Source organism: Anolis sagrei, chromosome Y (genome assembly GCF_037176765.1).
Source record: "Anolis sagrei isolate rAnoSag1 chromosome Y, rAnoSag1.mat, whole genome shotgun sequence".
NCBI lineage: Eukaryota > Metazoa > Chordata > Lepidosauria > Squamata > Dactyloidae > Anolis > Anolis sagrei.
In genome coordinates, this window is record NC_090035.1 from 76,837,114 (window position 1) to 76,864,248 (window position 27,135).

General features: G+C 45.5%; 1 protein-coding gene across 1 annotated transcript in view; it reads right to left on the reverse strand.

Annotated features, from left to right (window-relative positions):
- Positions 1 to 245: 245 nt before the first annotated feature.
- Positions 246 to 27,135, reverse strand: part of LOC137095724 (prostacyclin receptor-like) — a 40,670-nt gene continuing 13,780 nt past the window's right edge. The window contains exon 2 of the mRNA XM_067462531.1: positions 246 to 984. Coding sequence (XP_067318632.1) covers positions 733 to 984 — 252 coding nt within the window. The 3' untranslated portion in view covers positions 246 to 732. The remainder of the gene's footprint in view (positions 985 to 27,135) is intronic.

Below are 27,135 nucleotides of genomic sequence, written 5' to 3' on the forward strand. Positions count from 1 at the left end.
TATCCTTCCCAATTTGGTCCCGTCTGCAAACTTGATGATCCTGCCTTCTAGCCCTTCATCTAAGTCTTCGATAATGAAGTTGCAACGAAAATAATGTTTTGGTTGGGGGTCACCACAACATGAGGAACTGTATTAAGGGGTCGCGGCATTAGGAAGGCTGAGTATCACTGGTGTAGATGCTCCCCCAACCCCTTTAATTCAACCTTGGCACAGACAGAGAGATGCACACACTATATAAACTCATCCTTTATTTCTACAGCTTCAAAGATTCACAGTATCGCCTTGCAATCGGTCCAAATCCCATGCACTTAATGCTAACAGGCAACGTGCATGTGAATGGTCAAGCGCCATTCATGTTTGGGAACATGCCCGGGGATTGCGGGGTGCCCAACATGCAGGTTGGCACCGTATTCGTGCCCATCATCTGTTGCTCTGTCTCTTTCTCTGTCCTTCCTTGGAGGTCTTGGTCTCCTTCCTTTAGTACCACAGACAGATCCCAAGGGCACATCCAACTTGACTTTGCGCCATTGAGGATGCAGCGCATTTCGACTGGAAAGGAGGTGCCAATATTGGGCATGCGTGGAACCCCATCTGTGGAACCAAACTTGGCATCCTTTCGGAGACGGCTGCAGACTCAATCCTCAGACTCTCCATCTTCATGCAAACCTTCCCCTTCCATGGAAGGATGCCGCACCAATGCGCCTGCCCGTATTGGGTTGCCACGGCCCGCTCTCAGCAGATGGAATGGTCTTGGAAAGCGATGCCGTCCTGCGTGCCCAACGTGGCAGACACCTTCTGTGCCCGGGGCCAATGCGGCCACCACGGGCGGTGGCAGAAGAAGTTCCTGAGGCCGCGGAAGACGGCGTTGCGGAAGATGATGAAGAGCCAAGGGTCCACGATGGGGTTGAGGGCGCTCAGGCGGAAGGCCAGCATGTCCTCGTCTTCGTTGTGGTCCGGGTTGAGCCCCCCGATGTAGGCCCGGATCTGGAGGAAGAGAGAAGAGCGTGAGCCACTTTTCAGCACCACATCAATGCTCAGTGCATGTAAACGGGTCTCGGTCACAGCTTCTGAAACGGTGTGTTCCAACCCCAAATGGAATCCCTTTAGCTCAGTGTTGGGGTCCTATTCTTTATTTATTTACTGTATTTGTATTCCGCCTTTCTCAGCCTGTCGGAAACTCAAGGTAGATTTCATGGCGGGTTCTAGAGTCATCATAGAATCCTACAGTTGGAAGGGACCCCCAAGGGACATCCAACCCAACCCCATTCTGCCTAGAAGGAAGGGAAGGAAGAAGGGAGAGAGGGAGGGAGGCAGGAGGGGGAAAAGGAAGGAAGGGGGAAAAGGAAGGAAAAAGGAGGGAGGGAGGGGAGGAAGGAAGGGGGAAGGAAGGAAGGAAGGAGGAAGGAGGGAGGGAGGGAAGGAAGGAAGGAAGGAAGGAAGGAAGGAAGGAAGAAGCAAGCAAGAAGGAAGTAAAGAAGGAGGGAGTGAAAAATGGAGGGAAGGCAAAAGTGAGGGAAGGAGGGAAGGAAGGAAGGAAGGAAGGAAGGAAGGAAGAAGCAAGCAAGAAGGAAGTAAAGAAGGAGTGAAAAAAGGAGGGAAGGCAAAAGTGAGGGAAGGAGGGAAGGAAGGAAGGAAGGAAGGAAGGAAGGAAGGAAAAAGGAGGGGGAGGGGGGAAGAAAAGTAGGAGGGAGGGAAGGAAGGAAGGAAGGAAAAAAGGAAAAAAAGGAAGAAAGGAAGGAAAGAAGGAAGGAAGGAAGGAAGGAAGGAAGGAAGGAAGAAAAAAGAGGGAGGGAAGGAAGGAAGGAAGGAGGAAGGAAGCAAGAAGGAAGGAAAGAAAGAGGGAGGGAAAAAGGAGGGAGGGAAGGAAAGAGTGAGGGAAGGAAGGAGGGAAGTATGGAAGGAAGGAAGGAGGGAAGGAAGGAAGAAAAAAGGAAAAAATGAAGAAATGAAGAGTGAGGGAAGGAAGGAAGGAAGGAAGGAAGGAAGGAAGGAAGGAAGGAAGGAAGGAAAAAGGAGGGAGGGAATGAAGGAAGAAAAAAGGAGAGGGAGGGAGGGAAGGAAGGAAGCAAGAAGGAAGGAAAGAAAGAGGGAGGGGAAAAGGAGGGAGGGAATGAAAGAGTGAGGGAAGGAAGGAGGGAAGTATGGAAGGAAGGAAGGAAAAAGGAAGAAGGGAGGGAGGGAAAGAAGGAGGGAAGAAAGGAAAAAAGGAAGGAAGGAAGAAAGGAAGGAAGAAAGGAAGGAAAGAGTGAGGGAGAGAAGGAAGGAAGGGAGGAAGGAAGGAAGGAAGGAAGGAAGGAAGGAAGGAAAAAGGGAGGGAACAAAGGAAGAAAAAAGGAGAGAGGGAAGGAAAGACAGTAGGAGGGAGGTAGGGAAGGAAGGAAGGAAAGAAGGAAGGAAAAAGGAAGGAGGGTGGGAAGGAAGGAAGAAAAGAAGGAAGGAAGGAAGGAAGGAAGGAAGGAAGGAAGGAAGGAAGGAAGGAAGGAAGGAAGGGACAAGGGAAGGAAGGAACAAAGGAACCATCAAAACCCTGCCTAGCTAGAAATGTCAACAGATCTAAATCACTGCTTCTTAAACTGTGGGTCCCGACCCCAAATGGGCCCTCTTTAGCTCATTTGGGGCTCTTATCATCATCATCACCATAGAACCCTAGAGCTGGAAGGGACCCCAAGGGCCATCCAGTCCAACCCCATCCTGCAGGGAGGGAGGAAGGTACCACCCAAACCCTCCCGACAGAAGGCCATCCTTTCCGGAGCAACAGAACACTGGCTGGCCACTTTCTCAATGGGGGATCTTCTCAGATATTTGGGCCCAGATTATTTTTACTTCTTCTGATGAGAAAGGAAGTAAAGGAAGTTGTTCTCGTTGTGAGCAAGCCTTGTCTCGGGGGTTGTGAAAGGGTTTCCAATGGGGAAATGAGACCGAAACAGAATGAAAAGCGAGGCAAGTTACACAAGTTGGAGACTTCCTCATAAGTGAAAAACCTATGAATAATACCCGAGGCGGTTGTGTGGCCACCGATGTGGAGACGTAAAAAGTGCCCAGATCTCAGGACCTGGCCACCAATGACACCTATTTTTACCTGGCCAAGTGGTGAGTCATGGCTTCCAAAATCACCCCAAATGTGTGCCGTTGCCATTGTTTGAAACGTTAATTGCAAGGCTGCCTTTTGTTGGCGGCAGCGCTGTGTGCAAACACTCAGAAGGGTCTGAGCTTTATCGCTCTGCTCTTAATCTAATGCTTTCCTTCTGCCAAAATACTCTTTGGCACAAAGAACAATTGGGTTATTCTCTTTGGGTCCCAAACAGAGGGACGTGGGCGCAACACAACCAGAAAGAGGTCCAGGCTGTTTGGAAAATCGAGTTCTCAAAGAACCCAATGGGAAATTATAGAATACTAGTGTTGGAAGGGACCCCCAAAGGCCATCCGGTCCAACCCTGAGTTGGCAAAAAGACACAATCCAATCCCTCTCAACAGATGGACATCCAGCCTCGTACTGAATCATAGAATACTGGCATTGGAAGGGACCCCTAAAGGCCATCCAGTCCAACCCCCCAGTCGGCAAGAAGACACAATCCAATCCCTCTCGACAGATGGCCACCCAGCCTTTGTTGAATCATAGACTACTAGTACTGGAAAGGATCCCCAAAGAGCATCCAGTCCAACCCTGAGTCGATAGAAAGACGCAATCCGATCCCTCCCAAAAGATGGCCATTCAACCTCTTTTGAATCACAGAATACTAGCGTAGGAAGGGACTCCAAAGGTCATCCCCAGGAAGACACCATCTGATCCCTCCTGACAGATGGCCATCCAGTCTCTGTTGAATCATAGACTACTAGCATTGGAAGGGACCCCAAAGGCCATCCAACTCCCAGGGAGACACAATTCGATCCCTCCTGACAGATGGCCATCCAGCTTCTTTTGAATCATAGAATACCAGCATTGGATGGAACCCCCAAAGGTCATCCTGTTCAACTCCCAGGAAGACACGATCTGATCCCTCACGACAGATGGCCATCCAGCCTCGTATTGAATCGTAGAATACTAGCATTGGAAGGGACCCCAAAGGCCATCCAACTCCCAGGGAGACATGATTCGATCCCTCCTGACAGATGGCCATCCAGCTTCTTTTGAATCATAGGACCCTAGCGTTGGAAGAGACCTCCAAAGGTCATCCAGTCCAACACCTAGTCAGCGGGAAGACACAATCTGAGCCTTCCAACAGATGGCCACACAGCCTCTGTTAAATCATAGAATATTAGTATTGAAGGAATCTCCAAAGGCCATCCAGTCCAACCCCCAGTTGACAGGGAGACAGAATCGAATCCCTCCTGACAGATAGCCATCCAGCCTCTATTGAATCATAGAATACTAGCGTTGGAAGAGACCCCAAAGGCTATCCAGTCCAACCCCTAGTGAGCAGGAAGACACAATCCGATCCCACATGACAGATGGCCATCCAGCCTCTGTTGAATCATAGAATACTAGCATTGGAAGAGACCCCAAAGGCTATCCAGTCCAACCCCTAGTGAGCAGGAAGACACAATCCGATCCCACACGACAGATGGCCATCCAGCCTCTGTTGATTCATAGAATACTAGAATTGGAAGGCCATCCAGTCCAACTCTGAGTTGGCAGAAAGACACAATCCAACCTCTCCCACCTGATGGCCATCCAACCTTTGTTGAATCATAAAATACAAGCACTAGAAGAGACCCCAAAGGTCATGCAGTCTAACCCTGAATTGAGAGAAAGACACAATCCGATCCCTCCCAAGAGGTGGCCATCCAGCCTCTGTTAAATCATAGAATACTAGCCTTGGAAGGGACCCCCAAAGGCCATCCTGTCCAACACTGAGTTGGCAAAAAGACACAATCCAATCCCTCCTGACAGATGGCCACCCAGCCTTTGTTTTATCATAGAATACTAGCACTGGAAGGGACCCCAAAGGTCATCCAGTCCAACCTTCAGTTGATAGAAAGACACAATCCGATCCCTCCCAACAGTTGGCCACCAAGCCTTTGTTGAATCATAGAATACTAGCATTGGAAGAGACCCCAGAGGTCATCCAGTCCAACCTTCAGTCGATAGAAAGACACAATCCGATCCCTCCCAACAGATGGACATCCAGCCTCTGTTAAATCATAGAAAACTAGGATTGGAAGGCCATCCAGTCCAACTCTGAGTCAGCAGAAAGACACAATCCAATCCCTCCTGGCAGATGGACATCCAGCCTTTGTTGAATCATAGAATACTAGCATTGGAAGGGACCCCCAAAGGCCATCTAGTCCAACCCTGATTCGCAAAAAGACACAATCCAATCTCTCCCGAGTGATGGCCACCCAGCCTCTGTTGAATCATAGAATACTAGTGTTGGAAGAGACCCCAAAGGTCATCCAGTCCAAACCTGAGTTGACAGAAAGACACAATCCGATCCCTCCCGGCAGATGGCCACCCAGCCTCTGTTAAATCATAGAATACTAGGATTGGAAGGCCATCCAGTCCAACTCTGAGTCAGCAGAAAGACACAATCCAATCCCTCCTGGCAGATGGCCACCCAGCCTTTGTTGAATCATAGGTTACTAGCATTGGAAGAGACCCCAAAGGTCATCCAGTCCAACCCTGAGTTGGACCTCGCAGATGGCCATCCAGCCTCTGTTGAATCATAAAATACTAGCGTTGGAAGAGACCCCAGAGGTCATCCAGTCCAACCTTCAGTCAATAGAAAGACACAATCTGATCCCTCCCGACAGATGGCCAAAACATCTAGAAAAGATTACTCCACTGGCTACTATTGCAGAAGAGATACTCATGCGTTGTAATGTGTGAACATTACTTGAGATCAGTTCAGTTTTGTGTCCATTTATAAGCAGAACGCGAGTCTTGGAGTGGTGGCTGATGACTCCGGGTTCGAATCCTCGCTCGGCAACAACAACAACAACAACAACAACAACAACAACAACAGCAACAACAACAACAGGAGAGAAGCGGAAAGCAGATCTTTCAAGCCTTCCTGCTCATAATATAATCAAACAACATCCAAATCCCAGCTGGAGTTTTGATGGCTTTGCACCCTGGAGGCAAAGTGCTCGGTGCTTCCGTTGTGTGACCGTAACGCAAACCAAGGATTATTGTCCACCATGTTTTTATGACTCTGGATTTAATGAGGATGCTGAATAATTGCAAAACAACAATAACGATCTGATGGCACGGATTCAAGTTTCCAGGCTTGTAGGCTCAGAGTCATAGAATAGGTCTAGGCCAGGCATGGGCCAACTTCGGCCCTCCCTCCAGGTGTTTTGGACTTCAACTCCCACAATTCCTAACAGCCGGTAGGCTGTTAGGAATTGTGGGAGTTGAAGTCCAAAACACCTGGAGGGAGGGCCGAAGTTGGCCCATGCCTGCCATAAAGTAAAAAGGAACCTTCACTTCCAAACATGATACAAACTTTGTAATTCCCGGGACAATAAAAAAATAAAGCACGCACAACGGCTTGCTTTGCAGGTGCGGCTTTGTGTATTTACCCGTTGTATCTTCACGGTCAATATTTGGACTAGCCGCATGCCTTTCTTGAAAAAGTGGCGTCTTTCGTGCCTCCATCGGCACTGCCATATAATGCATGATGTGGTCGGTGTAGACTCATACAAGGGTTGAATGAAAAGTAATGCCTCCACCTTCGTAACTCCTCAACGGATGGCAGTACTGGTCTGAGGCAGGTACTGGCTTGTTCAGTAGACTCTCCTCTACTGTTCCGTTTTGGCAAGAAGCCTTAGCACTGAACGGTGGTGTTGTTGAAGTGAAAAATAATGCCTCCACCTTTGTAACTCCTCAACGGATGGCAGTACTGGTATGCGGCAGGTACTGGCTGGTTCAGTAGACTCTCCTCTACAGTTCCATTTGGCGGGAAGCCTTAGCATTGAATGGTTGTGTTGTTAAAGTGAAAAGTAATGCCTCCACCTTCGTAACTCCTCAACGGATAGCAGTACTGGTATGCAGCAGGTACTGGCTTATTCAGTAGACTCTCCTCTACAGTTCCACTTTGACGGGAAGCCTTAGCATTGAACTGTTGTGTTGTTAAAGTGAAAAGTAATGCCTTTACCTTTGTAACTCCTCAACGGATGGCAGTACGGGTATGCGGCAAGTACTGCCTTGTTCGGTAGACTCTCCTCTACACTTCCATTCTGGTGGGAAGCCTTAGCATTGAATGGTTGGGTTGTTAAAGTGCAAAGTATGGAACCCTGCACAGACAGTCGGTCAATGAGACTTAAGCAATGTGCAGTCATTGAATTCTTGACCGCAGAAGGTGTCACCCCAAAGGAGATTCATCAGAGAATTCAAGCTCTTTATGGTGATTGTGTTGATGTGAATACTGTGCGTCGTTGGGTGGGAAAGTTTTAAAATGTTGAGGTGGGAACATCTGACTTCTGTGACAAACAAAGAGTTGGATGTCCTGTGGCAGCAACCACCGAGTTTTATAAGCAAAAGGTTGACAGGTTGATTCAGGACGATCGTTTTATCACTCAGGGAGAAATTTCAAGCATAATTGGCATTTCACAAGAACGTGTGGGTCACATTATTGCTTGGCTTGGCTATCAGAAGATCTGTGCACAATGGGTACCCAGGATGAGAGAACTGTGAGACGCTAGTTGCGGAAACAGAGGTTGGACTTCTTCTGTGATGGCTTCAGAAAACTTGTTCATTGTTGGCAGAAATGTATCCAATTGTCTGGTGATTATGTGGAAAAGTGAATAGTGGTACTTAAAGAGCACATTCTAAGGATTATTTCTGCGTTTGATTTATTATAATATTCCCATCCAAACCCAAGTAACGAAGGTGGAGGCATTACTTTTCATTCAACCCTCATATAATGCAATTAAACCGCACTATATGACTCTATGTGCAGTTTTAGCTTGCAAATATGATCGGACAGGCGGAGTATGGAAGCTGCCCGCTTTGCAGACCAAGCGTAACCACATACTTGGAACGTGCCCTGCTCTGGTTTATATAAGCCGCGCCAAGGGCTCATTAAATTTAATCCAACGGCCATCATTCTCCCTCGCAGTGTTATTGCAACGAAGTCCGCGCAGATAGCAGAAGCCACTTTCCAAAAGCAAGCGTTTAAAAGGCCATCTGGGCTTTGTAACTCTAATCTATTGAATGCACGTTCAAATCCATTGAGCCTGGATCTGCACTGCTCTGTAATCCAGTTCGAAACTGCATTATATGGTCAGTGTAGACTCATAATGCAGTTGAGCTTTATTGAGTGTAGACGTATATTATGCAGTTGAACTTGAGTGAACTTCATAGAATCCTAGAGTTGGAAGAGACCTCGTGGGCCATCCAGTCCAACCCAATTCTGCCAAGAAGTAGGAAAATTGCATTCAAAGCATCCCCGACAGATGGCCATCCAGCCTCTGTTTAAAAGCCTCCAAAGAAGGAGCCTCGACCACACTCCGTGGCAGAGAGTTCCACTGCTGAACAGCTCTCACAGTCAGGAAGTTCTTCCTAATGTTCAGGTGGAATCTCCTTTCCTGAACCATTGCGTCCTAGTCTCCATTGCGTCCTAGTCTCCAGGGCAGAAGAAAACAAGCTTGCTCCCTCCTCCCTATGACTTTATCTCACATATTTAGCCATGGCCCTCATCATGTCTCCACTCAGCCTTCTCTTCTGAAGGCTAAACATGCCCAGCTCTTTAAGCCGCTCCTCATGGGGCTTGTTCTCCAGACCCTTGATCATTTTAGTCACCCTCCTCTGGACACATTCCAGCTTGTCAACATCTCCCTTCAATTGTGGTGCCCAGAATTGGACACAGTATTCCAGGTGTGGTCTAACCAAGGCAAAATAGAGCATGGGGAGCATGATTTCCCTGGGTCTAGACGCTAGACTCCTATTGATGCAGGCCAATGAAGTTCAACTACATTATATGGGTCCATACTCAATGAAGTTCAACTGCATAATAGGAGTCTACACTCAATGAAGTTTAATGCAGTTAAAGTGCATTATATGGGTCTATACTCAATGCAGTTCAACTGCATTATATGGGTCTATACTCACTGTTCAATGAAGTTCACCTGCATTATATGGATCTACACTCAATGAAGTCAATGAGTTCATCTGCATAGTATGGATCTAAACTCATCTGCATTATATGGGTCTACTACACTCAATGAAGTTCAATGAAGTTCAGATGCATAGTATGGGTCTACACTCAATGAAGTCAATGCAGTTCAACTGTATTGTGTGGGTCTACACTCAATGAAGTTCATCTGCATTGTACGAGTCTACACTCAATAAAGTCAATGTAGTTCAACTGTATAGTATGGGTCTACACTCAATGAAGTTTATCTGCATTGTATGGGTCCATACTCAATGAAGTCAATGCAGTTCAACTGTATAGTGTGGGTCTGCATCAATGTTCATCTGCATTGTATGAGTCTACACTCAATGAAGTCAATGCAGTTCAACTGTATAGTATGGGTCTACATTCAATGAAGTTCATCGGCATAGTATGGATCTACACTCAGAGAAGTTCATCTGCATTGTATGGGTCTACACTCAATGAAGTTCATCAGCATAGTATGGATCTACACTCAATGGAGTTCATCTGCATTGTATGGGTCTATACTCAATGAAGTCAATGCAGTTCAACTGTATAGCGTGGGTCTACACTCAATGAAGTTCATCTGCATTGTATGAGTCTACACTCATTGAAGTCAATGCAGTTCAACTGTATAGTATGGGTCTACACTCAATGAAGTTCATCTGCATTGTATGAGTCTACACCCAATGAAGTCAATGCAGTTCAACTGTATAGCGTAGGAGTACACTCAATGAAGTTCATCTGCATAGTATGGGTCTACACTCAGTGAAATCAATGAAGTTCAACCGCATTGTATGGGTCTACACTCAAAGAACTTCATTGAGTGTAGACCCATGCTATGCAGATGAACTTCATTGAGTGTACACCTACGCTATACAGTTGAACTGCATTGACTTCATTGAGTGTGAAGTCAATGAAGTCAATGCAGTTCAACTGTATAGTATGGGTCTACACTCAATGAAGTTCATCTGCATTGTATGAGTCTACACTCAGTGAAATCAATGAAGTTCAACTGCATTGTATGGGTCTACACTCAAAGAACTTCATTGAGTGTAGACCCATGCTATGCAGATGAACTTCATTGAGTGTAGACCCATGCTATGCAGATGAACTTCATTGAGTGTAGACCCATGCTATGCAGATGAACTTCATTGAGTGTAGACCCATACTATGCAGATGAATTTCATTGAGTGTAGACCCATACTATCCAGATGAATTTCACTGAATATAGATCCATACTATGCAGTTGAGCTTCACTGAGTGTAGACCTATACTATGCAGATGAACTGCACTTAGTGTAGACCCATACTATGCAGATGAACTTCACTTAGTGTAGACCCATACTATGCAGATGAACTTCACTTAGTGTAGACCCATATGATGCAGATGAACTTCACTTAGTGTAGACCCATATGATGCAGATGAACTTCCTTGAGTGTAGACCCATACTATGCAGATGAATTTCATTGAGTGTAGACCCATACTATGCAGATGAACTTCACTTAGTGTAGACCCATACTATGCAGATGAACTTCACTTAGTGTAGACCCATATGATGCAGGTGAACTTCACTTAGTGTAGACCCATATGATGCAGATGAACTTCCTTGAGTGTAGACCCATACTATGCAGATGAATTTCATTGAGTGTAGACCCATACTATGCAGATGAACTTCACTTAGTGTAGACCCATACCATGCCGATGAACTTCATTGAGTGTAGACCCATACTATGCAGATGAATTTCATTGAGCATAGACACATATAATACAGTTGGACTTTGAACTTCATTGAACTTCATTGAGTGTAGACCTATACAATGCAGTTGAACTTCACTGAGTGTAGACCCATATAATGCAACTGAACTGCATTATATGGGTCTATGCCTCTTTAACTGCCATGGGTCAAAGCTATGGAACCAGAAGAGTTGTAGTTTCATGACATCTTCAGCCTCTACTGCTAAAGCATGCTGGAGTCTCACCAAACGACAAATCCCAGAATGTCATAGGAATGAGCCATGGCAGCTAAAGTGGTATCAAAGTGTATTAATTCTGCAGTGCAGATGTGCCCACTAAAAGTCTTCTGAGAATGTGTCGAGTCTTGCTGTTTGAGGTTGTGGAAGGGAAACAGCTTGTCAAATTCCGCCTCGTGATCTCTTGCCCCTTTCGATGGGTCTATTTTAAGGAAGGCAATGAATCACGGAAGGGAAGAGATGCAATGGCCACGCAAGGGATGGGGAAAGAGGAACGGCGTTGCAAAAGCCCCGGTTGGCCTTTGAGCCCATCGCTTGACATGGCCAGGATGACTCGGATGGATTTGCATCTATGACCAACTGAGACTTGCTGAGCATTTCCTTTCGTTCGTTCGTTCGTTCTTTCGTTCTTTCGTTCTTTTAGGAGAGCTAAAGCTATGGTTCACCATTTATGGGTCTTTCTCATAAATGGGTTGGAATTCCCCATCACAGTCAACATAACGTCGTTTGATATATAGTTAACTATGTAGTTGAGGCGGTAATAAACTCTGGGTGCATCTACACTGTGGTGCAATTTGACATCACTTTAATTGCCATGGCTCAGTGCTATGGAATCCTGGGAGTTCTAGTTTGCCAAGGTCCTTAGCCATCTCTTGCAATGGGTGCACCTACAATTTCGAATTAAGGTAGTAGTTTGACATCACTTTAGCTGCCATGGCTCAATGCTATGGAATCCTGGGAGTTGTAGTTTGCCAAGGTGCTTTGCCATCTCTACCAAAGTGTCCATCTACTACTGTAGAATTAAAGCAATTTGATATCACTTTAGCTGCCATGGCTCAATGCTGTGGAATGCCAGGAGTTGTAGTTTTCCAAGGTCCTTAGCCATCTCTACCAAAGTATGGATTCATTACTGTAAAATTAAAGCAATTTGACATCACGTTAACTGCCATAGCTCAGCGCTATGGAATCCTGGGAGTTGTAGTTTTCCAAGGTCCTTAGCCATCTCTACCAAAGTATGGATTCATTACTGTAAAATTAAAGCAATTTGACATCATGTTAATTGCCATAGCTCAGTGCTATGGAATCCTGGGAGTTGTAGTTTGCCAAGGTCCTAGCCATCTCTGCTAAAGAGTGCATTTGCAAATGCAATTTGACATCACTTTAGCTGCCATGGCGCAATGCTATGGACTCCTGGAAGTTGTAGTTTGCCATCTCTACCAAAGGGTACATCTACAATTGTAGAATGAAGGTAGTTTGACATCACTTTAACTGGCATAGCTCAAATACTGTGGAATCCTGGGAGTTGTAGTTTTCCAAGACCCTTGACCATCCTTACCAAAGGGAACACCTCCAACTGTAGAATAATATTATTAATGTACTACGGAGTTGTAGTTGTACTACTGAATTTTTGGAGTTGTAGTTTTACAAGGCCTTGAGCTTCCTCTGCCCAAAGAGTGCTGGTGCTTCTCCAAACTACAACTCCCAGTATTCTTAATCCCTCTACTACGTCGTTTAGTATATATAGGGCTGAGATGTAGGCATTTGTGATGCCATAGCCGTGGGCTCCGATGATGTCATAACGGTCCCCCGGTGATGTCATAAAGCAGGATATACATTAAGGATCAGCTTATGGAGTATGCCATTAAAATAAATAATATATAATAGGAAAAAGTACATTTATATACACTTTTCTCATATATATATATATATATATATATAGTACATTTACATACACTTTTCAATATAGCCCTCTCACCCTGACATTCCTTCACCTCGAAAGTCTTGAAACTCTGAGATCTGGCAATCTGGTTGCACTATGTCTCCCAGGATCATCCAGCCAATGTTGGATCTTGATTAATACAATTCTAATAATAAGAAGCAATGTTTCCAAGCTCTGCAGAGGAAAGATGGGAGGCTTTAGGGCAGTGTTTCTCAACCTGGGGGTCGGGACCCCTGGATGGGTCACATGGTGGTGTCAGAGGGGTCACCAAAGACCATCAGAAAACACAGTATTTTCTATTGGTCATGGGGGTTTTATATGGGAAGTTTGCCCAATTCTATCATTGATGGGGTTCAGAATGCGCTTTGATTGCAGATGAACTACAAATCCCAGCAACTATAACTCCCAAATGTCAAAGTCTATTTCCCCCAAACTCCAGCACGCTTCACATTGGGGCATATTGAATATTTGTGCCAAGTTTGGTCCACATCTTTCATTGTTTCAGTCCACAATGCTCTCTGGATGTGGGCGAACTACAACTCCAAAACTCGAGGTCAATGCCCACACAACCCTTCTAGTATTTTCTGTTGGTCATGGGAGTTCGGTGTGGGAAGTTTGGCCCAATTCCATCGTTGGTGGAGTTCAGAATGCTCTTTGACTCTAGGTGAACTATAAATCCCAGCAACTAACTCCCAAATGACCAAATCAATCCCCCCTCCCAACCCCACCCCACCAGTATTCAAATTTGGACGCATTGGGTATTTGTGCCAAATTCAGTCCAGTAAATGAAAAGACATCCTGCATATCAGGTATTTACATGACGATTCATAACAGGAGCAAAATTAGTTATGAATTAGCAATGAAGATAAAGTTATGGTTGGGGGTCACCACAACATGAGGAACTGTATTAAGGGGTCACGGCATTAGAGAGGTTGAGGACCACTGCTTTAGAGCAACCTGCCTCAGGTGCGCATCAATGCACCTCCGAAGGCATCATCCCACCTGCAAATAGCGCAAGCCATATGGGAGAGCGTCCCGGCAATTTAGAGAGCTGTTTGCTCTTATGCAAACAACCCAGCCTAAAGCAATTTCGAGGACAAACGGCGGAACCATCCCTGGACAGCGACATCCACACCACCCTCTTGCACACAAACATTAAGCTTAAATATTAATGTGTTCGCCTGGCTTGACCTTGAAATAGGAAATGTAAGACAAGGCAGTCCCAATAAGGAATCTTAAAGCCAATAATATGTGTTATTCTTTGCGTCTCAATGGCTGCTTTTGCATCTCAATCACGAGATAAAAATAGGACAACAACAACAACAACAACAACAACAACATAATGGTGGTGGCATTTATAGACTTAATAGTCACTTTGGCCTCTAATTCTGGATCTATACTACCATATCATGCATTACATGGTCAATGTAAACACTGACTGGATGGCCCTTGAGGGTCCCTTCCAACTCTAGCATTCCAGTCCAATAGAAACCGGATGGCCGTCTGTTGGGAGGGATTTGATTGTGTTCTTGCATGGCAGAATAGGGTTGGGCTGGATGGCCCTTGAGGGTCCCTTCCAACTCTAGCATTCCAATTCAATAGAAACCGGATGGCCATCTGTGGGGAGGGATTTGATGGTGTTCTTGCATGGCAGAATAGGGTTGGACTGGATGGCCCTTGAGGGTCCCTTCCAACTCTAGCATTCCAATTCAATAGAAACCGGATGGCCATCTGTGGGAAGGGATTTGATTGTGTTCTTGCATGGCAGAATAGGGTTGGACTGGATGGCCCTTGAGGATCCCTTCCAACTCTAGAATTCCAATTCAATAGAAACCGGATGGCCATCTGTGGGGAGGGATTTGATGGTGTTCTTGCATGGCAGAATAGGGTTGGACTGGATGGCCCTTGAGGGTCCCTTCCAACTCTAGCATTCCAGTTCAATAGAAACCGGATGGCCATCTGTGGGGAGGGATTTGATTGTGTTCTTGCATGGCAGAATAGGGTTGGACTGGATGGCCCTTGAGGGTCCCTTCCAACTCTAGCATTCCAATTCAATAGAAACCGGATGGCCATCTGTGGGAAGGGATTTGATTGTGTTCTTGCATGGCAGAACAGGGTTGGACTGGATGGCCCTTGAGGATCCCTTCCAACTCTAGAATTCCAATTCAATAGAAACCGGATGGCCATCTGTGGGGAGGGATTTGATGGTGTTCTTGCATGGCAGAATAGGGTTGGACTGGATGGCCCTTGAGGGTCCCTTCCAACTCTAGCATTCCAGTTCAATAGAAACCGGATGGCCATCTGTGGGGAGGGATTTGTTTGTTTTCTTGCATGGCAGAATAGGGTTGGACTGGATGGCCCTTGAGGGTCCCTTCCAACTCTAGCATTCCAGTTCAATAGAAACCGGATGGCCATCTGTGGGGAGGGATTTGATGGTGTTCTTGCATGGCAGAATAGGGTTGGACTGGATGGCCCTTGAGGGTCCCTTTCAACTCTAGCATTCCAGTTCAATAGAAACCGGATGGCCATCTGTGGGGAGGGATTTGATTGTGTTCTTGCATGGCAGAATAGGGTTGGACTGGATGGCCCTTGAGGGTCCCTTCCAACTCTAGCATTCCAATTCAATAGAAACCGGATGGCCATCTGTGGGGAGGGATTTGATTGTGTTCTTGCATGGCAGAATGGGGTTGGACTGGATGGCCCTTGAGGGTCCCTTCCAAATCTAGCATTCTGATTCAGTGGAGATTGGCTGGCCATTTGTCAATAGAGATTTGATTGTGTTCTTGCATGGCAGAATATAATAATACATTATTATAGTAGTGTAGATAGATTAGTACAGTAGTGTGGATGGTCAACGTAAACACTGACCATATATTGCAGCTTTAAACTGTATTATAGGGCAGTGTAGATCCAGGCTTTGTCTATTCCTGCATAGTAAGGGGTTGGACTAGATGTCCTTTGGGGATCCCTTTGAACTCTGTGTCTTTGGTTTTAAATCCAGTTCCCTAATACAATGGTGATGATGATAGTTTTTGCTATTATTATATGGCAGTGTAGATCCAGGCTTTGTATATTCCTGCGTGGTAAGAGGTTGGACTAGATGACCTGTGGGGATCCCTTTGGTTTGCATCCAGTTCCCCTTCCTATTAGATAAAATGACATTATGCCATTCACTTCCCTAATATGTCCGAATATAATTGTGTCATGCAAACCCAGACGCCAGATTTCGGAATAGGATGTTCCCCTCTCTGTTTGTTTGAGGTACATTGCCTTCGTTAGGCATCATGATGCATCCTTATTCATCGAGATGAGGCATCGTTAAGCATCATCATCGTCAACAACAAACAAACAAACCAATATGAGATATTGTCCTAGCCGTCAAATATTGTTGCATCTGATTCACATCATTATTTCACATGACATCATTTAAGAGCATCCTTGTGCCATTTGAACAAGGGACACTTGGGATTTGTAGTTTAATGATGGACTAGAGCAGTGTTTCTTGACCTTCCTAATGCCACGACCCCTTAATACATAGCTGTCATTTTGCTACTGTTCTGAATCGTCATGTAAATATCTGATATGCAGGATGTATTTTCATTCACTGGACCAAATTTCACACAAATACCCAATACACCCAAATTTGAATACTGGTGGGGTTGATTTTGTCATTTGGGAGTTGTAGTTGCTGGGATTTATAGTTCACCTACAATCAAAGAGCATTCTGAACTCCGCTAGCAATGAAATTGAACCAAACTTGGCACACAAAACTCCCATGACCAACAGGAAATACTGGAAGAGTTTGATGGGCATTGACATTGACTTTTGGAGTTGTAGTTTGCCTACATTCAGAGAGCAGTGTGGACTCAAACAATGATGGATCTGGACCAAACTTGGCATTAATACTTGATATATTCAAATGTGACCACTGGTGGAGTTTGAGGGAAATAGACCTTGATATTTGGGAGTTGTAGTTATTGAGATGTATAGTTCACCTACAATCAAAGAGCATTCTGAATCCACCACCACCACCACCACCCCCAGAAATGAAATTGAACCAAACTCGGCACACAGAACTCCCATAACCAACAGAAAATACTGGAAGGGTTTGGTGGGCATTGACCTTGGCTTTTGGAGTTGTAGTTCACCTACACCCAGAGAGCACTGTGGACTCAAACAATGATGGGTCTGAACCAAACCTGGCATGGAGACTCAGTATGCCCAACTGTGAACACTGGTGGAGTTTGGGAAAAATGGACCTTGACATTTGCGAATTGTAGTTATTGGGATGTATAGTTCAACCTATAATCAAAGAGCATTCTGAACCCCCCAGCAATGAAATTGAACCAAACCCGACACACAGAACTGCCCATGACCAACAGAAAATACTGGAAGGGTTTGGTGGGCATTGACCTTGGCTTTTGGAGTTGTAGTTCACCTACACCCAGAGAGCACTGTGGACTCAAACAATGATGGGTCTGAACCAAACCTGGCACGAATATTTCATATGCCCAAATATGCACACAAATGGAGTTTTGGGGAACCCCTCTGCCCCCCCCCCTCATTATCCCCCCAGGGGTCCCGATCCTCAGATTAAGAAACACTGGACTAGAACTTTCTTCCAGAGGCTTCTCAATAGAATTACAAATCCCAGGATTGCAAATGGAAGCAATCAAGGCAATTATGATGTATATAGAAATATTCCAAAGCCTGAAGAAAAAAACCCTCCAAAATCTGATCCCAGTTTAGTGAGAATAATAATAATAATAATAATAATGCAAAGGCTCTGGCAGGGGCCAGTAAAGGTGGTCCCAGTGGTGATTGGTACACTGGGTGCAGTGCCTCAAGACCTTGGCCTGCACTTAAACACAATCGGTGCTGACAGATGCGGAAGGCCACCTTACTGGGATCTGCACGCATTATTCGTCGATACATCACACAGTCCTAGACACTTGGGAAGTGTCCGACGTATGATCCAATACAACAGCCGGACTCATCTTGTTGTGTTTCTAATAATAATAATAATAATAATAATAATAATAATAATAATAATAGTTTTATTTCTTACCCACCTCTCCTTGTGGCTTGAGGGAGTTACAGTTCAAGACCTTGCAAAACTACAATTCCCTGGATTCTGTGGCTATAAGCCATAATGGGTAACCAAAAACTCACCTAAGACTCAATAACCAGAAGCTTGCCAGCATAATAATAATCTATATAAATAAAAATGTAATGTTCGTTTGTGGGATTAACAGAACTCAACAACCACTGGACGAATTGACACCACATTTGGACACAAGACACCTAACAACCCAATGTATGTCCTTCACTCAAAAAAACATTGAAAAACACAGTAGAAAAGACTTTAAAAGCCAGAAAACAAAAAATACAACGCATGCGCAAAACCACATATATACGCAAACACACACATATATATACACATATACACAAATATCTACACGCATATATGCATATATACACACACAAAACACATACACAGGGGGAAGGGGGGAAGGAGAGAAAGAGAAAGAAGGAGGGAAGGAGAGAATGAAGGAAAGAAAGGTAGAGAAGGAAGGAAAGAAGGAAATAAAAATAAGAGAAGGAAAGAGAGAGCAAAAGAAGGAGAGAAGGTATGAAAGAGAGAAAGAGGGAGGGAGGGAGGGAAGGAAGGAAGGAAGGAAGGAAAGATGGAACCAAAGAGCAAAGGAAGGGGGGAAAGAAAGAGGTAGAGAAGGAAGGAAGAAGAAGGGAAAGTACAAGGGGAAGAAAAAGAGGGAAGGAAAGAAGGAGGGAAGGAAAGAGGGAGGGAGGGAGGGAGGGAAGGAAGGAAGGAAGGAAGGAAGGAAGGAAGGAAGGAAGGAAGGAAGGAAGGAAAGGAAGGAAGGAAGGAAGGAAGGAAGGAAGGAAGGAGAGAAAGAAAGAAAGAAAGAAAGAAAGAAAGAAAGAGGGAGGTAAGGTTGGCCACAGCAACGCATAGCAGGGAAAGCTAGTAGTAGTAGTAGTAGTAGTAGTAATAATATCCAGTATATAGATCTCATTTGCTGGATATTATATAGCAAATGAAAGGAGGAGGAGGAGGAGGAACCTGCCTTGGAAGGACGTCTCAAAGGATGCATCAACAGTTTGCTACCCCATTTTAACATAGCTCAATGCTCCATAATCTTGGGAGTTGTGGTTCTACAAGAGCTTCAGCCTCCTCTCTCAATGAATGTTGTTGCCTTGATTGCATGTGATGCAATCTCCCAGGACCCCATAACATTGCCTTATAGCAGTTCAAGCAGAGCCAGACTGCACTGATTCTAGTGTAGATGCACTGTGTAGATGCTCCTCCTCAAACTTTGCCAACCTGGGCTCCTTATCCTTTCCTTGCTCTGCCCAGGTGTGCTTGGCATCACCTGTTTCAATAAAGCCCTTCCCAGGTGAGTTATCACTCCCTCTGCCTTTCAGTTGCCATGGCAAGGCAAAACAATCCAGCCATAGCTCTGCTTTCGACCAGATACCCGTCTGTCCGCACACAATGGGAGTTTGGAATGCCTTAGCATTCCATTGGAAATATTGCCCTTATTATTATATGCCAGCGTTTCTCAACCTGGGGGTTGGGGCCCCTGGGGGGGGGGGGTCGCAAGGGGGTGTCAGAGGGGTCTCAAAAGACCATCAGAAAACACAGTATTTTCTGTTGGTTCTGGAGGTTCTGTGTGGGAAGTTTGGCCCAATTCTATCCTTGGTGGGGTTCAGAATGTTATTTCATTGTAGGTAAACTATAAATCCCAGCAACGAAAACTCCCAAATGTCAAGGTCTATTTTCCTCAAACTCCTCTAGTGTTCACATTTGGGCATATTGATTATTTGTCCCAAGTTTGGTCAAGATCCTTCATTGTTTGAATCCACAGTGCTCTCTGGATGTAGGTGAACTACAACTCCCAAACTCAAGGTCAATGCCCACCAAACCCTTCCAGTATTTTCTGTTGGTCGTGGGAGTTCTGTGTGCCAAGTTTGGTTCAACTCCATCGTTGGTGGAGTTCAGAATGCTCCTTGACTGTAGGTGAACTATAAATCCCTGTAACTTCAAAATGTCAAGTCTCTTTCTCCCAAACTCCACCAGTGTTCACATTTCGGCATATTGGGTATTCTTGCCGAGTTTGGTCCAAAACCATCATTGTTTGAGTCCACAGTGCTCTCTAGATGTAGGTGGACTACAACTCCCAAACTCAAGGTCAATGCCCACCAAACACTTCCAGTATTGTCTGTTGGTCATGGGAGTTCTGTGTGCCAAGTTTGGTTCAATTCCATCATTGGTAGAATTCAGAATGCTCTTTAACTGTAGGTGAACTATAAATCCCAGCAACTACAACTCCCAAATGACAAAATGATAATTTTTTGAGTGATGGTCACTCCTTGTGTTGTGAGACATTTTGTTGCCAAATTTGGCGTGATTAAGTTCATTGGTTCTTTTGTTTCTAAGGTACTCATTACGCACAGAGTATTTTAAAATAAAAAGGCAAAAGCTGCACATTGCAAGTGCTGAACCTGACCCAGCACATAGAAGATGGCTTTGAAAGGCAGCAGATCACAGGAGCTGTCTTCATAGACCTCTCAGCAGCCTATGATACTGTGACCCACCGCCTCCTTCTGAGAAAAAATGTATAATATCACAAAGGATGACCACCTCACCCGCCTCATAGGAAACCTGCTACAAAACAGGAGCTTCTTTGTTGAGTTCCAGGGCCAGAGAAGCAGATGGCGGAAACAGAAGAACGGCCTGCCTCAGGGAAGCGTGCTTGCTCCATCCATGTTCAACATCTACACAAATGACCAGCCACTGCCAGAAGGGACAGAGAGTTTCATCTATGCTGATGATCGTGCCATCACCACTCAACCAGGGAGCTTTGAGATGGAAGAACAGAAGCTCTCCGAAGCTCTAGGTGCCCTTACTGCCAATTACAAGGAAAACCAGCTGATCCCTAATCCATCTAAAACACAGACATGTGCTTTTCACCTTAAGAACAGACAGGCATCCCGAGCTCTGAGAATCACCTGGGAAGGGATCTCACTGGAGCATTGCAGCACACCCAAATACCTGGGAGTCACTCTGGACCGTGCCCTGACCTACAAGAAGCACTGCCTGAACATCAAGCAAAAAGTGGATGCTAGAAAGAATACCATACGAAAGCTTGGCACAACCCAGGGGTCACAACCAGACACAGTGAAGACATCTGCCCTTGTGCTATGCTACTCTGCTGCTGAGTATGCATGCCCAGTGTGGAACACATCTCACCACGCTAAAACAGTGGATGTGGCTCTTAATGAGACATGCAGCGTTATCACGGGTGTCTGCGCCCTACACCACTGGAGAAATTACACTGCTTAGCACCACCTGACATCTGCCAGGAAGTAGCAGCCAATAGTGAAAGGACCAAGGCAGAGACATCTCCAGCTCATCCCCTGTTTGGGTATCAGCCAGCATGTCAAAGACTTAAATCTAGAAATAGTTTTCTAAGATCTACAGAGACACTCGCTGGAACACCTCAGCAAGCGAGAGTCCAAAAGTGGCAGGCTCAAACCAGAACCTCAATCAGTGGCTGATACCAAATGAGAGACTCCCCCCTGGGCACACAGAAGACTGGGCGACTTGGAAGGCGCTGAACAGACTGCGCTCTGGCACCACGAGATGCAGAGCCAACCTTAAGAAATGGGGCCACAAAGTGGAATCCTCGACATGCGAGTGTGGAGAAGAGCAAACCACTGACCACCGGCTGCAATGCACCCTGAGCCCTGCCACATGCACAATGGAGGACCTCCTTGCGGCAACACCAGAGGCACTCCAAGTAGCCAGATACTAGTTAAATGACATTTAATTGACTACCAAGCTTGCAAATTCTGTGTTGTGTCTGTTTGTTTGTTTGTTTGTTTTTGTTAAAAATGTAATACAAATGTCTGGTTGTTGATGACCTGATATATATATCAACTTTGCATACTGTGTATATATATGTATGATTACTGCCTCAGAGGAGCATGCTTGCTCCATCGATGTTTACACACACAGTATTCAAAGTTGGCCATGTTGGGTCTGTGTGCCAATTTTGTTTCAGATCCATTGTCGGCTGGGTTCAATATATTTCTCAGCTATCCGATATAAACCGGGGGGAAATCAACAATTGCTTTACCGACTACAATAAGTGTCTGTTGTTATCGCTGCCCCTTTGTTCCGCTCTCAAGGCTTTTTGCGCATCTTGCCGATGAGTAAAGTGATTAGTAGCAAATGGGAAATGGAGCAGCCTTCCTAACCAGGTCACATCGATGCTCTCTCCTCTGATAGCGATCAAACCCTTTGAGATTAAGCCCAATTCCGAAATTGCTTCCTCTTGTCTAATTGAGTTTGCGGCTTCTCTCCAAAAACATCTCTGTGCGCAATTTTTTGTTGTTGTTCAATGCGCGCAGCATTTCCTGCAACGGCAGCATGGGTTCGAAAGGTGATTCACGGCTTCCGCTCCGAGAAGTCGCCATTTGTTTGTAAATTGAACCAACTTGCAGATTTTTCAGATTTTATCTCCAGGAGAGAGAAAAGAGAGGAAGGGAAAGATGCTGCGGTCGGGTGCTTGTGGCACGCATCCTTTTCCCACTGCTGTAATTAGGGACGCATTCTGCATACATTTTCATCTGATTGACTTACATTTAGAAAATAATTCTGCGTGGAAAATGCTATTTTCTGAACAGAACAATTGTTTTCTGTGCAAAACAGCCATGTGTGAATATTCTGCAAAAACTGTCATTAGTTTAAAATTCGTAAATGTAGTCCACATTTAAAGACTGACTTTTGCGGATTGGATTATTCATTGATTTGATTTCAATGCTCTGGTTTACGAGAGTTGAATGAAAAATAATGCCTCCACCTTCGTTACTTGGGTTTGGATTTGTTTATTTATCGTGTCAGGGGCAACCAGACAATTGTATTACATTTCTAATAGAACAAAACAAACAGACAAAACAAAAAGTTTGCAAGCTTGGTAGTTGATTAAATGTCCTTTGACCAGTATCTGGCCACTTGGAGTGCCTCTGGTGTTGCCGCAAGGAGGTCCTCCCTTGTGCATGTGGCAGGGCTCAGGTTGCATTGCAGCAGGTGGTCAGTGGTTTGCTCCTCTCCACACTCGCATGTTGTGGATTCCACTTTGTGGCCCCATTTCTTAAGGTTGGCTCTGCATCTCATGGTGCCAGAGCGCAGTCTGTTCAGCACCTTCCAAGTCGCCCAGTCTTCTGTGTGCCCAGGAGGGAGTCTCTCATTTGGTATCAGCCATGGGTTGAGGTTCTGGGTTCGAGCCTGCCACTTTTGGACTCTCGCTTGCTGGGGTGTTTCAGCAAGTGTCTCTGTAGATCTTAGAAAACTATTTCTAGATTTAAGTCGTTGACATGCTGGCTGATACCCAAACAGGGGGTGGGCTGGAGATGTCTCTGCCTTGGTCCTTTCACTATTGGCTGTTACTTCCCGGCGGATGTCAGGTGGTGCAATACCGGCAAGAGAGTGTAGTTTCTTCAGCGGTGTAGGGTGCAGACACCCCATGATAATGCGGCATGTCTGATTAAGAGCCACATCCACTGTTTTAGCGTGATGAGATGTGTTCCACACTGGGCATGTATACTCAGCAGCAGAGTAGCATAGCGCAAGGGCAGATGTCTTCACTGTGTCTGGTTGTGATCCCCAGGTTGTGCCAGTCAGCTTTCGTATGATATTGTTTCTAGCACCCACTTTTTTGCTTGATGTTCAGGCAGTGCTTCTTGTAGGTCAGAGCACAGTCCGGAGTGACTCCCAGATATTTGGGTGTGCTGCAATGCTCCAGTGGGATTCCTTCCCAGGTGATCCTCAGAGCTCGGGATGCTCTCTGTTCTTGAGATGAAAAGCACATCTCTGTGTTTTAGATGGATTAGGGATCAGCTGGTTTTCCCTGTAATAGGCAGTAAGAGCACCTAGAGCTTCGGAGAACTTCTGTTCTTCCATCTCAAAGCTCCCTGGTTGAGTGGTGATGGCACGATCATCAGCATAGATGAAACTCTCTGTCCCTTCTGGCAGTGGCTGGTCATTTGTGTAGATGTTGAACATGGATGGAGCAAGCACGCTCCCCTGAGGCAGGCCATTCTTCTGTTTCCGCCATCTGCTTCTCTGGCCCTGGAACTCAACAAAAAAGCTCCTGTTTTGTAGCAGGTTTCCTATGAGGCGTGTGAGGTGGTCGTCCTTTGTGATATTATACATAAGAGCACCTAGAGCTTCGGAGAGCTTCTGTTCTACCATCTCCAGAAGCGTCTTGGGTTTGGATGGGAATATTTGAATATTTATCCGCATCCCATATCTCATTATCCGTGGTTGCTTTAAATTGCTCTATTCCACAACTTTATGGTCAACTTCTGTTGGAAGTTGGCCATAGATCTGCATTATTTTGGTGGAAACTGGCCATGGATTTGAGCGATTCTGGTGGACATTGGCAATAGACTCGCACTATTCTGGTGAAATTCACCTTTCTTTGCGCCCGACTGGAAATGCGCATGGAAGGATGCCCAGACCCAAAGACATGGTTTGTATTCCAAGGGAAAGTACCTATATAGCCCATTGCAGGCTAACCATTGCCAAGACCCGCTTATGGGCTTCCTTATTTGTGTAACCCCGGCCAGGAGACCTGCAGGCACACCCGAAAGGGAGACAGATAAGCGGATCCGCCTCTGAAAGAGCACTGCGTTGGCTCCACTCACCTTTTGCAATCTTAGTCTAAGTTTATGGGGTTCTCCCTCCTCAACCCACCCACCTTCTACAGTATGAGGGTTGAATGAAAAGTAATGCCTCCACCTGTGTTACTTGGGTTTGGATGGGAATATTTTAATAAATCAAACACAGAAATAATCCTTAGAATGTGCTCTTTAACTACCACTATTGACTTTTCCACATAATCACCAGACAATTGGATACATTTCTGCCAACGATGAACACGTTTTCTGAAGCGGTCACGGAAGAAGCCAACACTCTGTTTCCACAACTTAGAATCATAGAATCAAAGAGTTGGAAGAGACCTCGTGGGCCATCCAGTCCAACCCCATTCTGCCAAGAAGCAGGAATTTTGCATTCAAATCACCCCTGACAGATGGCCATCCAGCCTCTGTTTAAAAGCTTCCAAAGAAGGAGCCTCCACCACACTCCGGGGCAGAGAGTTCCACTGCTGAACAGCTCTCACAGTTAGGAAGTTCTTCCTCATGTTCAGATGGAATCTCCTTTCTTGTAGTTTGAAGCCATTGTTTCCTCTGTTGAAGTTTGAAGCCATTGTTTCCATTGTTTCCTTCTGTTGATAATGGGAGAACTGTGTGCCAAGTTTTGTTCAATTCCATCATTGGTGGAGTTCAGAATGCTCTTTGATTGTAAGTGAACTATAAATCCCAGCAACTACAACTCCCAAATGACAAAATCAATTTTTTTGAGTGAAGGGCATACATTTGGGTTGTTAGGTGTCTTGTGTCCAAATTTGGTGTCAATTCGTCCAGTGAATTTTGAGTTATGTTAATCCCACAAACGAACATTACATTGGGTTGTTGTAGGTTTTTTCAGGCTATATGGCCATGTTCTAGAGGCATTCTCTCCTGACGTTTCGCCTGCATCTATGGCAAGCATCCTCAGAGGTAGTCGAAGGCTTTCATGGCCGGAATCACTGGTTGTTGTAGGTTTTTTGGGGCTATATGGCCATGTTCTAGAGGCATTCTCTCCTGACGTTTCGCCTGCATCTATGGCAAGCATCCTCAGGATGCTTGCCATAGATGCAGGCGAAACGTCAGGAGAGAATGCCTCTAGAACATGGCCATATAGCCCCAAAAAACCTGCAAAAACCAGTTGTTGTTGTTCAGCTTCTGCCTTATTTCATTACTCTGCTTATTGGCTTCTAAATGGATTACTTCTCCGAAGGTAGCTTTTTCCCAGGTCGGCTTGATCCAACCTCTCTTTCCGTGCATCCTGCCAATGGCGGTGATGCTGCACAGGACTGATGTTATCGTGCGCTCGCGTTCAATGCCTTCCCAGAAACGCTTGGCACGTCCAGGAAAGGATATAGGCCTGCTTCCCCATATGGGCAGCCTTTCGAAAAAGATGTATGATGCCCCTGGGATGCTCTGGCGGCCTTCCATGCCAACCGAAATGATTAAATTTTAATCGGAGAGGAAGGCGTTTGCAAGGCAATGTTTTGACTATCGAGACATAGACTAATGGCAGGCTCCCATTCCCCATCTCCAATGCGCTGAGGGTCCATCCACCCTGTAGAATTAATGACACCGCTTTAAGTACTGCGTCTTGGGAACAACTCGACAACTCTTTTGTTTTCGCCCAACACAAAAGCAATGCTCAACCTGGGGAAATGGAGCTGGTGGTGCAATAGGGCCGCTGAGAAATCGCAAGGGGGGTGTCAGAGGGGTCGCCAAAGACCACCAGAAAGCACAGTATTTTCTGTTGGTCGTAGGGGTTCTCTGTGGGAAGTCTGGCCCAATACTATCGTTGGTGGGGTTCAGAATGCTCTTTGATTGTAGGTGAACTATAAATCCCAGCAACTACAACTCCCAAATGCCAAGGTCTGTTTTTCCCAAACACCACCAATGTTCACATTCGGGCATATTAAGTATGTATGCCAAGTTTGGTCCAGATCCATAATTGTTTGAGTCCAAGGTGCTCTCTGGATGTAGGTGAACTACAACTCCCAAATTCAAAGTCAATGCCCACCAAATCCTTTTCTGTTGGTCATGGGGGTTCTGTGTGGGAAGTTTTCCCCAAACTTCAACAGTGTTCGCATTTGGACATATTAAGTATGCATGCCAAGTTTGGTCCAGATCCATCATTGTTTGAGTCCACAGTGCTCTCTGGATGTAGGTGAACTACAACTCCAAAACTCAAGGTCAATGCTCACCAGATTCTTCCAGTATTTTCTGTTGGTCATGGGAGTTCTGCGTGCCAAGTTTGGTTCAAAATTCATTGTTGGTGGAGTTGAGATTGCTCTTTGATTGTAAGTGAACTATAAATCCCAGCAACTACAACGCCCAAAGGCCAAGGTTTGTTTTCCCCAAACTTCTAGTATTTTCTCTTAGTCATGGGAGTTCTGTGTACCATGTTCGGTTCAATGGGAGTTCTGTGTGGGAAGTTTGGCCCAATTCTATCATTGCTGGGGTTCAGAATGCTCTTTAATTGTAGGTGAACTATAAATCCCAGCAACTACAACTCCCAAATGTCAAGGTCTATTTTCCCCAAACTTCACCAGTGTTCATATTTGGGCATATTGAGTATTCGTGCCAAGTTTGGTCCAGATCCATCATTGTTTGAGTCCACAGTGCTCTCTGG